Source organism: Lepus europaeus, chromosome 8 (genome assembly GCF_033115175.1).
Source record: "Lepus europaeus isolate LE1 chromosome 8, mLepTim1.pri, whole genome shotgun sequence".
NCBI lineage: Eukaryota > Metazoa > Chordata > Mammalia > Lagomorpha > Leporidae > Lepus > Lepus europaeus.
In genome coordinates, this window is record NC_084834.1 from 59,169,528 (window position 1) to 59,185,623 (window position 16,096).

The window sequence follows — 16,096 nt, forward strand, 5'->3', positions numbered from 1 at the left end:
CTAAATAAAGAATCATATCATCTGCAAAGAGGGATAGTTTGAGTTCTTCCTTCCCAATTTGTATCCCTTTAATTTCTTTTTCTTGCCTAATAGTTCTGGCTAAAACTTCCAGAACCATGTTGAATAGCAGTGGTGGTTGTGGGCATCCCTGTCTGGTACCAGATAAGTGGAAATCCTTCCAACTTTTCCCCATTCAATAGGATGCTGGCCGTGGGTTTTTCATAAATTGCTTTGATTGTATTGAGGAATGTTCCTTCTATAACCAGTTTGCTTAGAGTTTTCATCATGAAAGGGTGTTGTATTTTATCAAATGCTTTCTCTGCGCCTATTGAGATAATCATATGATTTTTCTTCTGCAGTCTGTTAATGTGGTGTATCACATTGATTGTTTGCGAACATTGAACCATCCCTGCATACCAGGGATAAATCCCACTTGGTCTGAGTAGATGATCTTTCTGATGTGTTGTTGCATTCTATTAGCCAGAATTTTATTGAGTATTTTTGCATCTATGTTCATCAGGGATATTGGCCTGTAATTCTCTTTCAAAGCTGCATCTTTTCCCGGCTTAGGGATTAAGGTGATGCTGGCTTCATAGAAAGAATTTGGGAGGATTCCCTCTTTTCCAATTGTTCTGAATAGTTTGAGAAGAATTGGAGTTATTTCTTCTTTAAATGTCTGGTAGAATTCAGCAGTGAATCCATCTGGTCCTGGGCTTTTCTTTGTTGGGAGGGCCTTTGTTACTGTTTCAATTTCTGTGTCAGTTATGGGTCTGTTTAGGTTTTCTATGTCTTCCTGTTTCAATTTAGGTAGGTTGCATGTGTCCAGGAATCTATCCATTTCTGATAGATTTCCCTGTTTGCTGGAAAACAAGTCCTTGTAGTAATTTCTGGTGATTCTTTTTATTTCTCTGGTGTCTGTTGTTACGTTGCCATTTTCATCTCTGATTTTATTGATTTGGGTCTTTTCTCTTCTTTTTTTAGTTAGTTGGGCCAATGGGGTGTCAATTTTGTTTATTTTTTCAAAAAACCACCTCCTCGTTTGGCTGATTTTTTGTAATTTTTTTTGGATTCAATCCTGTTGATTTCTTCTCTGATTTTAATTATTTCTCTTCTCCTACTGGGTTTGGGTCTGGTTTGCTGCAGATTTTCTAGATCCTTGAGATGACTTGAAAGCTCATCTATTTGGTGCCTTTCCAATTTCTTGCTATAGGCACCTATTGATATAAACTTTCAATACTGCTTTTGCTTTATCCCATAAGTTTTGGTATGTTGTGCTGTTATCCTCATTTACTTCCAGAAAGTTTTTGATTTCTCTTTTGATTTCTTCTTTGACCCATTGTTCATTCAGGAGCATGTTGTTCAATCTGCATGTGTTTGCATATGTTCTAGGGATTCCTGAGTTGCTAATTTCCAACTTCATTCCTCTATGGTCTGAGAAGCTGCATCGTATGATTCTAATTCTTTTGAATTTGCTGAGACTTGCTTTATGGCCTAGTATGTGGTCAATCCTAGAGAAAGTTCCATATAAGGCTGAGAAGAATGTAAATGTTTTATGTGTATGATGAAAAGTTCTGTAGATATCTGTTAGATCCATTTGGGCTATAGTGTCGTTTAAATTTACTGTATCCTTGTTTATCTTCTGTCCGGTTGATCTATTTCTGAGAGTGGAGTATTGAAGTCCCCCAGTACTATTGTATTGGGGTCTAAGTCTCCCTTTAAGTCCCTTAACAAATCTTTTAAATAAACTGATTGTCGGAGGCCACCCGACAAACCACATGGAGACACGCAGCACTCAGTCAATTCATCACCACGTTTATTGCCTCATCGCGTTCCAAGCCAAAGTAGGGGGCCCGGCGATGAGGGACTGGAGGCACTCTCCCTAAGGAAACCCTTCAGTCTCCAGCAGCGAGCACCAAGAAACACAAGGATATATACCCCAGGCCCCATACAGATAACATTCATTGTGTGTAATCATGCATAGCACAGGAACAGAGCAAGTTTATAAAGTAGCAATGATCAGGGTACAAGCTCTGCAGATAGTGCAAAGAACATCATAAACCTTCATCAGAAGTCACATCCTGCCTGCAGGAATATGGGACGAAAAGTCTTGGAAACAGGATTAGATAAGGGACAGCCTCAGCCTGCTGCATCTCATGTCAGGCCAGGGCCACTGGCCCCGACAACTGATGCCCTATAATTAGGTGCATATACATTGATAATCGTTATATCTTCCTGTTGAATTGATCCCTTAATCATTATATAGTGCCCCTCTTTGTCTCTCCTAACAGTTTTTATGTTAAAGTTTATTTTGTCTGTTATTAAGATGGCTATGCCCACTCTTTTTTCATTTCTGTTGACATGGAATATCTTTTTCCAGCCTTTCACTTTCACTCTGCATGCATCCTTGTTAGAAAGATGTATTTCTTGTAAGCAGCAAATAGATGGGTTTTGTTCCTTAACCCATTCAACCAATCTGTGTCTTTTTTTTTTTTTTTTTGACAGGCAGAGTGGACAGTGAGAGAGAGAGAGACAGAGAGAAAGGTCTTCCTTTTGCCGTTGGTTCACCCTCCAATGGCCGCCGCGGTAGCGCGCTGCGGCCGGCGCACCGCGCTGTTCCGATGGCAGGAGCCAGGTGCTTCTCCTGGTCTCCCATGGGGTGCAGAGCCCAAGCACTTGGGCCATCCTCCACTGCACTCCCTGGCCACAGCAGAGAGCTGGCCTGGAAGAGGGGCAACCGGGACAGGATCGGTGCCCTGACCGGGACTAGAACCTGGTGTGCCGGCGCTGCAAGGCGGAGGATTAGCCTGTTGAGCCACGGCGCCGGCCCCAATCTGTGTCTTTTAACTGGAGAGTTGAGGCCGTTAACGTTCAATGTGACTATTGATAAGTAGTAACTTTGCCCTGCTATTTTCTGAAAGATATTTTCTAATATATTCTTTGAACTTCCTGTGATCTTTTGCTGTGAGATTTCCTTCCTTTACCTTTTTTCATATTGATGACCATGTTTCTGTGTGTAACACATCTTTGAGCATCTTTTGCAGGGCTGGATGAGTGGCGACAAATTCTTTCAATTTTTGTTTGCTATGAAAGGTCTTTATTTCACCTTCATTCACAAAGGAGAGCTTTGCAGGATATAATATTCTGGGCTGGCAGTTTTTCTCTCTTAGTACCTGGGCTATGTCTCGCCATTCCCTCCTAGCTTGTAGGGTTTCTGCTGAGAAGTCTGCTGTGAGTCTAGTTGGAAATCCTCTGGGAGTAATATGACGTTTCTCTTTTGCACATTTTAGAATCTTTTCTTTATGTTTCATTGTGTGAGTTTAATTAGAATGTGTCATGGTGAGGATCTCTTTTGGTCATGGTTACTGGGGGTTCTATGAGCTTCCTGTACTAGGATGTCTCTGTCCTTCACCAAAACTGGGAATTTCCCTGCTAGTATTTCACTAAAAAGGCCTTCTAATCCTTTCTCTCTCTCCATGCCTTCAGGAACTCCTAGAACTCAAATGTTAGGTTTTTTAATAGTATCCTGTAGATTCCCAACAGTATTTTTTAGATTTCTAATTTCCTCTTCTTTTCTTTGGTTTGACTGTATACTTTCCTGTTCTCTGTCTTCTAAGTCTGATATTCTCTCTTCTTCACTCATTCTGTTTTTAAGGCTCTCTAATGTGTTTGTCATTTGATCTATTGAGTTCTTCATTTCATTATGATTTCTCTTCACTATCACAGTTTCATGTTCTACTAGTTTCTGCATTTCATTTTGATTCCTCAAGATTTCATTTTCATGAGAGAGATTTTCTATCCTGTCCAGTAAGATTTCTGTAGTCAAGGATTTGTTTTTGAAAACTTCTAAATGTTTTTATCATAAATTTTTTCAGTTCTGTATCTTGCATTTCTTCTATCTCATCATCTTCATAATCTTGGTTTGGGGTGTCTCATTCATTTGAGGGTGTCATAATGTCTTCCTTGTTCTTGTTTCCTTGGTTTCTGCATTTGTTGCTTGGCATTGTAGAGATATTCTTTGGATTCTTCCCTCACTGTGGTGTTTTTTCTCATACTATGTATTAAGTGGACTGTCTGCTTTTGATGGAGCCCTAGAGGCTTGTGATGGGTGTGGCCAGAGAGCTCTGTTTGGTTCCTCAGGGTTAAGGGTGTGCCAGAGGTGACACACCCAGGTTAGGCAAGGTAAATCTCTCTCTCTCTCTCTCTCTCTTTTTTTTTTTTTTTTTTTTTTTGATTCAGAAGGGACGTAATTCCACACAGCTGAGTGGAATTGAAGGTAGTCAGCTTTCAATCTCTGGCTCCTGTGGGTATAACATTCATCTGCTCTTTCCCACGGACCACACAAAGGATCTGTGCTGCCCTCAGTGTGGACTCAAGTTCTCCTGCAGTCTCCCACCATGTTGCCAAGGTTACCGAGTTGTAGCGTCTCTGGAGAGTACTCACATGAACTCTGAGTTCTCTCACCCACCATCTCTTTTTTCACCATCTCAGTTCATTAGCTGCACACATTCACTAGGTCCTAACCTCCTGTTATTTCACCCCCCTAGAGTCAGGTTTTTCTGCTTGGTTGATGGCGGGTGCAGCTTCTACGTATGTCGAAAATGGCACCTGCTCTTTGTCTTGCTCGCCTTTGAGAGGTGAGAGGAGAGAGAGACTCGTGTCCGTACTGGTCCCTTTTTTTTTTTTCCCCTCTCTCCTCTAGTTAGCCTGGTGAACTTTCCCCCACGGGGTTTCAAGCCTCATTCCCTCTAGGCTCCTCCTTCCGCTTTCCCACCAGTGTCTCGGGCTACTGAGGTTTCGTCTCACCTCCCTTTCCAGTGCTGGTGCGTGGATTCCACAGCTGGTGTCCTCTGAGCTGTGGGTGCACACGCCCTCCATGCAGGTCCACCGTGAATCACTAGTTCCAGAAGAGTTTCCTCTGCTGTTTCTTCCCCAACTCTTCCTTGAACCTGCAGTATCTCCACTTTTATTAAACTGTCTCTTTCTGGACTATCAGTGTGCTCCCTTCCTATTCTACCATCTTGCCCAACTTCTTACGTTTTTTAATCTCTTCATTTCTCTGTAAACTGCCAGTTCATTCAGGAGAATTGATTCTCAATCCCTTTACATCACTTAGGATATTAAATGTTATCTTTCCTCAGATTCTCTCTCCTGTCAACTTTGAAAACATCACACTGACCACCCCTACTCCCCTTTTATGACTTCTGTTTGTTCAGCTACCCCTTAAGAGCTGGTGTCCCCTGAGGTGCTGTCTGTAGCTCTCTCTCTTTTTTTTTTCCACATACAACACATTCTTTTCAGCCCATCTTAATCATGCCATATGCCCAAACATAGCCCAAGTTCCATCTTTTAGACTAACTCAATAGCCCCTGCCTATCATGAGCAGTAGCACACTCAAAGTAGCATGGTTATATGAAACATGAGAAGAAGTTATCTTTGCTTCTTCAGGATGCAAATTTATTTATTTATTTATTTATTTATTTATTGACAGGCAGAGTTAGAGAGAGAAAGAGAGAGAAAGGTCTTCATTTTTCCGTTTGTTCACCCCTCAAGTGACTGTTACGGCCGGTGCGTTGCAGCCAATGCGCTGCACTGATCTGAAGCCAGGAGCCAGGTGCTTTCTCCTGGTCTCCCATGTGGGTGCAGGGCCCAAGGACCTGGGCCATCCTCCACTGCACTCCCGGGCCACAGCAGAGAGCTGGACTGGAAGAGGAGCAACCGGGACAGAATGGGCGCTCCAACTGGGACTAGAACCCGGTGTGCCCGCGCCTCAGGCAGAGGATTAGCCTATTGAGCCATGGCACTGGCCAGGATTCAAATCTTAACTTCCTTTGGAGAAATTTCCATTCAGGGGTTAGTTTTGTTTCCAATGTCGGAATGGAATCTGTATGCACACAGCTATTCTGTTGCCCCTTCCCAGTGCCTTGTCTGACATCTGAAAGCCAACACATCTCACATATCTAAATCTGTGTGGAATTGGCTTAACTATAGTGGTAGCAGTAACAATTAATATCCATTATTATTTTTATTGGTCAGGGGTAATTTAGAGTTTTTAAGCCTATGACCCAGGCCAAAAATACCATAAGGGGAAAAAGCAAGCTGTGTTCACAGAATTCTACATGATAACTAAAAAGCATATAACACAAAAGTGGTGGAGGTGGGGGAGTATGTGAAAATTGCACATGGCTGCTTCACTGCTGCTGGCGAGGCTATTAACTGCAGACTCTCCCATGTAGGCTCAGAAAAGTGAGAGGTAACTTTCCTCCTCCTAATTACACAGGAAGCAGCTGGAGAGACATTGTTGTGCATGGACAGTTCAGGTAACCCCAGTGATGGCCCAATAAATACCAAATTTTGGCCATTTACATCAACTACCCTGACATCTTTAATGGAATTAAGGGGGTAGAGAGTAGCCTCAGTAGATTTTTTAAAAAAGATTTTTATGTATTTTATGAGAGGTAGAGGTACAGATAGAAAGAGTTAGAGACAGAGAGGTCTTCCATCTGCTGGTTTACTTCCTAAATGCTGCAACTGCTGGAGCTGGGCTGATTCAAAGCCAGGAACCAGGAGCTTTTTCTGGGTCTCCCACATGGGTGCAGGGGCCCAAGCACTTGGGCCATTTTCTACCACTTTCCCAGGCCATATCAGAGAGCTGGATTGGAAGAGGAGCAGCTGGGACCCAAACTGGTGCCCATATGGGATGCCGGCATTGCAGGCAGTGCCTTTTCCTGCTATGCCACAGCAACAGCCCCTGGCTCAGTGTTGTTGACCAACCTGTCCCCTTTCTAGACTTCTCCCCTACGAGTGTCTTCCCCTACAATAGCACTGTCTAATAAAGCAAGCCACATGTGCTATTCCCTGTTCTTCAGTAGACATATTTAAAAAGTAAAAAAATAAATCATTTAATAGTAGTTTATTTAACCCAGTATATAAAAAATAGTCATTGCCACATGTGAGCAATATAAACAGTTACTGAGTTCTTTTACATTTTCTTTTTCATACTAAGTCTTAGAACTCCATGTATATCTAGACTTTCCTCACATTTCAGTTTGGAGAAGCCACCTTTCAAGTGCACATAGCACATGTGGCTGGCTGGTGGCTTCTGTGCCTGACAACACAGCCCTAGAGAAGAGTTATGAGCAGGGAACACAAGTTCTGTGTGTGTTAATATCTGTATTACACCTCACATGTATCCTCTTCCACTACCACTGCTCTAATTCAGATCCCACCTAGATGTTTCCAACATTTCCTGTTTAGGCTCCCCCCATCCCACTAAGGTGTTGTGTCTGCTGCTCCCAGTTTACTGTTCATTCATTTTTCCTGCACCTTCACTGGATCATTTATTCTCCAAAAACCCAAACTCCTTATTACGGTAACTTGTCCCTAACCTGCCACTGCCTTTGAGAAGGCCAATACAATCTGCCTGCCAGCCACATCTGCAACCCTGGGACAGGGTACCTGATATTGTGGTAGGGGATGCTCCGTAGGTCCACTGCTGTCCTGCAAGGCTTAGGTGAGTCATTCCCATTGTGATGCCTTTGCCCTAGCACTCTGCGTGTGTTTCATTTTTGCCACTTAAAATTGTCCTTGAGTTTCATGGTTTTGCAGTCAGTCCTTTCTTTTACTCTGAGTAATCAGCATTTTCCCGTCATCCTCCGAGGCCTCACACATAGAGGACACTTACAGTATTTGATGGAATTGGAGCTGATAGAATTAAGCTACATTCAGCAAATGTTTATAACTCATTTCATTGCTGTTTTTTTCCTCCCTAGCTTATGATAGTAAAGCAGCGAGAGCAACCAGAGATGGTTTTCCGGCAGTTCCTGGTAGAAGACAAAGGACTTTATGGAGGGCCGTCTTATGTGGACTTCCTTTGTTGTGTTCACAAGGAGATCTGTCAGCTGCTGAACTAACGGAAGCTTCTCTGTCACTGATGTCACATTTCAAAGGAGACAATCTCCTTCTTGGTGCCTAATTTTCCAATGATAACAGGCTAGTTTTGATTTCTTGCTCATTTTTCAGAATGGCTTTCCAAGATGGCATTTAGAACTTCAGCGTTGGTGCTCAGGTATAAAGCCAGTGAAGGTACAGTTGTACCATAAAGGGAACAGTCTATTTCTGATTGCACAACTTTTTAATTTTTAAAACTGATGGAGTTTGCATTTCATGAAGAGCATAGTTTACAGGACTGAAACATTCTCAGTTTTCTTTCTTTGTGCTAAACATATAAATTATTTTTCAAACCGTATAGATTTGGGGTAAGATGTTGTGTTGGTTCCTCTCCCATTTCAATGAGGGAAAACAACTTAATTTTTACATTATACTTAATTTTTTAAAACCATGTAAGTCCACTGAACACATTTCTCAACTTAAGGTTTGCATAGCAGACTTTTAATAACCTTGGACTCCCTCTGGTGGAACAATTTGTGTTCTACATTTTTTCCATAATTACATATTATGTATGTTAAAATGATTTGAGTTGTTTTGTCTATAAAACTGTCTTTATCAATATTCTTGATGGTTCTTTGTACAATTTTGAAGGTTTCTACCTGTATATAAAGGACTTTAACAAAGATCAATAAATCACTTCATGTACTCAGTAGGTAGAATTATTATTTTTTTAAAATGTATTTTGAGATTCTAAAATGAAATAAGGAGAGTCCTCAAAGTATGTTGGCAAAACAGTTTATTTGGTTGGATCATTGGGAGCAAATCAGGAAACCAAAATTTTGACAGTTGAAGAGTTTTAGGTAATAAATATAGAAAATACCACAGTGTACCTTAGAACGGCATGTTAAAAGTTCTCTAACGTGCCCTGTGGGCAAAATAGAATCAGGCTACATGAGGCCATTGTTGATGAATATATACATAAACCTAGCAGAGTGGCTTTGAGTGGTGTAGCGCAGGCATCTTCCATATAACTGGCCTGTTCAACCTTGTTATCAAGGATGCAAATAAATAATAGATAAAAGCATGTTGAGTACATATCACATCCCAAGAACTGTGCTGCATATTTTGTGAACACCTACACATTTATCTTACAGCAACCTTAATCCTATTGTCAGCCCCCTGTTGACCTGTAAGAGACACAGGCCTGAAGCAGTTTAGTGCCTGTCTATTATATTATATCATCAGTAAGGTTGGTTTATAAATTAGTAGATGTCATGGAGTAGATTAACAAATACCCTGAGAGGATTAAAACCCCTTCCACATTCACTGTAGAGCAAGCTGCTACAGAGTGAATGGGTTTAATAAGAAGAAATATCTGCTCCTAGATATATGTCCATTTAATAACTGCACATGCAAGAGAGTCTTCTTGGAAGCCGTGGGTATTAAAAAGAAATACTTAGGGTGTTTGTCATTATACATTAGTGGTGAGATGAAAGCAAATGTGATCTCAAGTGACTATTTCAATGGTAGGAGAAACCCAAAATATAATAGAAAGGTTCCCGTGGGTCCTGAATGATCATTTGCCAAAAATGGTGCAAAGTGCTGTTCTGCAGTATTCTACTCCCTCTCTCTCCCCTGGCCTTGAGAGGCAGTAGAAGATGAAGGCTAAGAGTATGGGCTCTGGAACCAACAAATGACACTAGCTGTGTCATCCAGGGCAGGTTAGAAACATTTCTGTGTCTCAGTTTTCCTGCTGTGTTTCAAGCATTAAGTGAATAAATGTAAAGGACTTAGAACAGTGTTTGACACAGTTAATGTTTTTAACTTGCTAAGGATCTTGAAAAGTAGGACTAAGCTGACTCTTAAGTGTAATTGCTGCTATGCCCTGAGTACCCTAGTTGAAATCCTAAAAAATCAAGCAGCTATTTTTAAGTGCTATAAAAATGTCCAATTAACAAATGGTTTCAGAGATTATAATAAACTCACCAGTGAGAAAGCTGTAGACTAAGATGCTTTAAATTACAAACCAAAACCTCAGTAATTCAGGAATTTGTATTTTAAATGAAGAGGAATTGTTATGAAACAATAGGAATTCACTCACTTAACAGGGTACTTCTTTGAGGGCACTAAATGGCCTGAACTTCACTCTCCAGAACTCTAACCCAGGCCACAGAATGAAGACTAGTTAGAAATGGCCTGGTAATGGTACTTTTTATTGTTTGGACAGATGGACACATGTTTCTGTATTAATAAACCAATAAATAGCAAAGATAAAAATTTAAAGTGATTTTTTTAACATGGTTAGATTATCTGAAATTGAACTTCAGTTCTATCAGGTAAGATACACTAGTGTGTCTAAACCTTCCGTCTAGAAATGATAGTCAGTATCCACCAGAAAAAGCAATGCTTTGGAGGGGAATTGACTGCAAATTTTAATCGGTGAAAACACAAGATGTAATACTGGGAAAAAAAAAAAAATCTTAGAGAAGAGGCAGCAGAAATCCCTAGTCTTAATATCTAATGGGGGTTTTCCTGGCCTCTGCTGGAGAAATGGATGAGGTGCTTTGTCCCAAGCAACCATTTATGAATGATTCTGTTTGTTAGAAACTTATAAGCAGTAAACCGTTCCCTTGAAAATTCTCCTTTTGGTACAAGTTCTGTGTCTTTTGAGCCCAAAGGTGAACTTCTCCACCTGATAGCAGGTTTCAAGTAGTTCAAAGGCTCTCACATGTCTGTTGTCCAGGCTGAACTTGCCTCATTCCAAAATGTGCTTTCCAGAGCCATCATCATTGAAATTTAATACATGAAAACCGTTCCAAATCACATAAAGAACAAAATCTGTTTTGGGAGACAAAATTATTCATGTCTAAGTAAGAAAAATTGTAGCAGTGACTGCAGATGCAGTCTCAAGAGTATCTAAGTACTGCAGGAAATATTAGGGTATGCTTTTTAAGATTAAAATAATCTATACCTGTAAAAACAAGATTCTTCTGACTTGAAGATTTGCAATCTTAAGATCTTTTGTAGAAGTTTTTTTTATAAATCACTTTGATTTCATTTCAAAGGCAGACAGAGATCTTATACCTGCTGGTTCCTTCCCAAGATGTTCCCAACAGCGATGGCTGAACCAGGCTAAACAGTAGGAGCCTGGAACTAAATCTGGGTCTCCCTTATGGGTAACAGGGATGCAAGTACTTAAACCATCACCTGCTGTCTCCCAGGGTGCACTTCAGCTGATGCTGAAAAGGAAGCAGAGTAGCCAGTGCCGGCTTTGTGGAGTTGCGCCTGCGATGCCAGCATCCTATATGGGTGCTGGTTTTATGTCCTGGCTGCTCCACTTCTGATGTAACTCCTTGCTAAGGGCCCAGTGGAAGATGGCCCACGTGCTTGGGTTCCTGCACGTAAGTGGGAGACCTGGAAGAAGCTTCTGGCTCCTGACTTTGGCCTGGCCTAGCTCTGGCCATTGCAGCCATCTTGGGGAGTGAACCAGCAGGTGGATGACCTCTCTGTGTCTCTCCCTCTCTTTCTCTTTCAAATAATAACTCTTTAAAAAAAAAAAAAAAGTAGCTAGACTCAAACCAGGGAATTTTTTAAAAAATATTTATTTATTTTTTATTTTTGACAGGCAGAGTGGACAGTGAGAGACAGAGAAACAGAGAGAAAGGTCTTCCTTTTGCCGTTGGTTCACCCTTCAATGGCTGGCGCGGCCGGCGCGCTGCGCCCGGTGCGTACCGCGCTGATCCAATGGCAGGAGCCAGATGCTTATCCTGGTCTCCCATGGGGTGCAGGGCCCAAGGACTTGGGCCATCCTCCACTGCACTCCCAGGCCACAGCAGAGAACTGGCCTGGAAGAGGGGCAACCGGGACAGAATCCAGTGCCCCGACCGGGATTAGAACACTGGTGTGCCGGCGCCGCAAGGTGCCGGCCTAAAATAAAGATTTATTTGAAAGTCAGAGTTACCCAGAGAGAGAAGGAGAGGCAGAGTGAGAGAGGTCTTTCATGTGCTGGTTCACTCCCCAAATGGCCGCTACAGTCAAACCTTACCAATAAGGAAATCTGATGCAATTGAAAATTTCTACATAAGTTTGTGAAAGGAGAGGCATGCAAATTTAAAGTGAATCAAAAATCAGAAGAGGTCAGAGTAATGAGCTTTCATTGGAATAGAACCCTTTTTCAGCGACTAAACATTCTATTGTAATATAATACCATAGCATTTACTGAAAGGGGACAGTAGAACTAGTGGGTTAATTCTATCCTTTGTTAAAAGGCCAGATGGGGGCCTGTGTTGTGGCACAGAAGTTAAAGCTGCAGCTGCATGCAGAGCTGGCATCCCATATGGGTGCCAGTTCATGTCCCGGCTGCTCCACATCTGACCCATTGCCCTGCTAATGGCCCAAGTGCTTGGGCCCCTGCCACTCGCGTGGGAGACTCAGATGAAGCTCCTGGCTTGGTGGCCTGTGGCTCCTTTTAACCTTCACTGTACAAAGAAGCCATTCCTGTCTGACTGCAAAATGACATTGCGAGAAAGACTTCAAGGCACACTGGCCAAGTAAGCCCTAGGAATTGTCTTCCTTTGTGTAGGCCCAAGTGTGGAACACAGCACAGTCCTGTATGTAGAACAATGTCACTCCTTAGCTGACACACTTATGGGCCCACCAGTAGGCAGTTGGAACTTTTCTCTAGCCTCTTCCTTTCCAGCTCAACTCTTGAGATACATATTTTTGCTACTAGATAGTGTATAATTACTGACTTAGAAACAGCATAATTTCAGCAAATCTTTTTTAAGGCACAATACCTACATCAAGAGAGGTGTTAGTATCTGTTGTAGAAAGTACCAATAGGCTTAGCAAGTTAAATCAATCAGGCTTTTGGGGGCTGGTGCTATGGCAAAGCAGGTTAAGTCACCACCTGCAATGCTGGCATCCTGTATGCGCTTCCAGTTCATCTCAGCTGCTCCACTTCCAATCCAGCTCCCCACTAATACACCTGGGAAAGCAGTACCTGGGACCCTGCCACCCATGTCAGAGACCTGGATGAGGTTCCTGACTCCAGCCTGGCCCACCTGTTGTGGCCGTTTGGGTATCAAACCAGTAGATGGAAAATCTTTCTTTCCCTCTTTCTATGTAACTCTGCCTTTCAAATAAATAGATAAAAAAAAAAAATCAGGCTTTTAAGGTCTCAACCCTATATTGTTCAGTCATCTGGTAACATTGACTGGATATAATATAACTTCATTCTAGTTACAAGAAATGAGTTGCCACTGTAATCCATCACAGACCAAAAGATGAGTTTGCTTTTAGTTTGATTTCATTTGGAATGACATTAATTCCACTTACAGAAAACAGACTCTCAACTTTAAGATATTTAAATTTTCATTAGGAAAATAATAAAATAAAAAAATGTATTTATCAAGAACAGTAATGGTATTATTTCATTCAGCAAATTCATTTAAAACATGAGTTACAATATAAAGAGAAATGATAGCATAAAGTCTTACACAATTAGCTGATCTGCACAACTGACCCCTTAAAAACAAACAACATGCCATATGGTTTTAGTAAATGGCAAGTGGAATTCAATTTTCCAAGCTGTACTCTAAGTTCAGGGTTTTCTGTCATTGCTAGCACATTAAATTTTCTCCAAAACAAGTTTAAAGATGTATGTAGTTCCTCATCATGTACATCACTTTATTTCTCGAAATGTTTCAACTAAGCACCTGATAATCAATTCTCTGTTGTTGCTTCTGACACTTATATTTGCTAAGGAATATGAAATTGCTCTGATGGTCAATCCAAGTTCAAGTCTACAACTGAGTCCTAGCGCTTGGATATTTGTCCTTGTTTGCTTCTTAAGTTTGATTATGAGTCATAGGTAGCTACAAAATTCAGATTATCATGAGCTTTTTAATTTCCTTTTTTTTTTTAAGTTTGCCAACTAAGCTCTAACTTTTTCTTTGCTGGAGACTGAGAGCTCTATCTCTCATCAGATTTAGATTTGCGGGGTGATTTTCTTCAAAGTCAATTTCTTCAGTGGTCAAATTGTATTTGAGTTCACTTACGATTTAAAAAACAAAGAAAAAAGTCTACTTCCACATTTTCATCAAGAAAATACCAAAGCCCTGACAAAAGCTTATGACCTGTCCCAACTTCATTCTGTCAAGGCTCCTGTCATTATCAACTCCTGTCAGCACCAGTACAATAGCATACACTGAATTTTTTTCATTGATCACCTGCTTCAAAAAAGCAAAGTCCTTATAGTTAGCGGGAATCCATCAGAATATAGTCACTCTCTGAAGACAGAGACTTGTACTCTATTCCATGACCTGCACATGACAAGAGGCAGAATCACTCACTGTCCTGCACAAATCCAGAGAGTGTGTGTGACAACTCCAGTGGAGGTTGACGAAGCTATTCCTGGCAGTTCAGAGAAACTAAAGCAAAATGTGAGCTGGAATTGAGTTCTGAAGTAAGTCTGCCAACAAATTCAAACGATAATGAAGGGTAGGAGGGCTTTAACAGGATCAGTGTCTTCCAAAGTTATCGAGGTGGAAAGCCACCTCTATGCGCCCCTCCACGGCCCCCTCTAAAGCCACCTCGCTCGCCTCGGAAGTTGGATCGATTTCTTTCTCTCCCGCGGCCAGCAGAAGTTCCACCCCTTCCTCCACCTCTGGGAGCTCCACCTCCCCTATCAGATTTAGATTTGGGAGGTGGTGATTTTGGTCGAAGTCTCTCAATTTCCTCTGTACATCCAGTCAGGTAGGAATTTGGAGCGCTGAAATAGGATGCATAGGTCTCTGCATTATAGTTGCTATTTGTAAGTGTTGGTCCAACTGTGAGCCAGCCTGAAATGGAGGAGAAAAATATTATCCTTTTTATTTGCAACCCTCTCTTCTCTTACTGATTCTTTAGGGGCTAGTTCAAATCCCCAATGCATTCTTTTAAAGATGTTCCATCACCAACCCAATAGTCATCTCTTACAGAATGAACAGCACTTAATCGTGGGTCATATTTTGAAAACTTCCTATTTATAATCTTGTTTCTCCCTTTAGACTGTAATTTTTACAATACATCTTCCTCATTGTCTCCATCTATGTCTCTACATTCTGTGAATAGCCCTTAGAAAAAAATGGTACACATTACACTAAGTTTGGGCTCAGTGAAAAATGTAATAAATTAGGGGGTGGTGCTGTGGCATAGTGGGTACAGCTGCCATCTGCCATGCCAGCATCTCATATGAGCACTGGTTTGAGTTCCGGTTGCTCTATTTCCGCTCCCGCTCTCTGCTATGGCCTGGGAAAGCAGCAGCAGATGGCCCAAATCCTTGGGCCTCTGCACTTGCATGGGGAAGAAGCTCCTGGCTCCTGGCTCCTGATTGGCCCAGCTCCGGCTGTAACAGCCATTTGGGAAATGAACCAGCGGATGGAAGACTTCTCTTCCTGCCTTTACCTCTGCCTCTCTGTATCTCTTTCAAATAAATAAATAAATCTTATAAAAAAATTAATTACAACTTTCCTGTTCATAAAAATAGTACCATTGTTATCTGATTAAAATATTGAACCAACTTTGTTCTTTCCAACCACAAAATGTTCTGAGTTGACAGGTCCTAGAAATTCAATCACCACCATATTGTTCCTACTCATTCCCACCTTTCTATTTTTCCTCCCATACTCTTCTTTAAGCCTTTTTTTCTACAAGGACAGCTCTCCACCATGCCACACACATGGAACAGACATACACATATATGTATCATCTCTCAGCTTATGGTTTCTCCTCTCTAAAACTGAAAAATGAAAGCTTAAAACGTGTCACTTCTCAGTTCAAAAATATTCCAATCCTTTTCATAAAGCCCCCCAAAAATCTTTAATACTGAACTTTCCAATCACTTTTGTCATCAATGCTTTTCATCAACTATTTTTTAACCAACATTTTTTTTAAGCAAATAATAAACTACTACAATGACTACTTCTGTATTAACCACTTTTGTGCTCACATTATTTTGTCAATCAGCTGAAAACCTCACCATGCAACATCCAATTCAAATATATTGCTTACATAAAATTACATCTCTTTCTTCAGAATTTCCATTATACATTGTAGGTAAAAAGGTTTTTTTATTTGTAAGCTATACTGCCAACTGATTACATTATATCTGGAAGGAGAAGGGCTGAGAAATAACTATAAATGCCTATACTCTGGGAGTTCCTTTGGA

General features: G+C 41.2%; 2 protein-coding genes across 3 annotated transcripts in view; one reads left to right on the forward strand and one right to left on the reverse strand.

Moving 5' to 3' along the window:
• The window catches only part of SEC24D (SEC24 homolog D, COPII coat complex component), a 145,442-nt gene extending 136,845 nt beyond the window's left edge, over window positions 1-8,597 (forward strand). Inside the window, exon 23 of the mRNA XM_062199697.1 lies at window positions 7,770-8,597. Within this exon, the coding sequence (XP_062055681.1) occupies window positions 7,770-7,910 (141 nt within the window). The 3' untranslated portion in view covers window positions 7,911-8,597. The remainder of the gene's footprint in view (window positions 1-7,769) is intronic.
• Window positions 8,598-8,675: 78 nt separating this feature from the next.
• The window catches only part of METTL14 (methyltransferase 14, N6-adenosine-methyltransferase subunit), a 33,890-nt gene continuing 26,469 nt past the window's right edge, over window positions 8,676-16,096 (reverse strand). For both annotated transcript variants that reach the window (XM_062199698.1, XM_062199699.1), the window contains one exon: window positions 8,676-14,729. In XM_062199698.1, coding sequence (XP_062055682.1) covers window positions 14,425-14,729 — 305 coding nt within the window. In that variant the 3' untranslated portion in view covers window positions 8,676-14,424. The remainder of the gene's footprint in view (window positions 14,730-16,096) is intronic.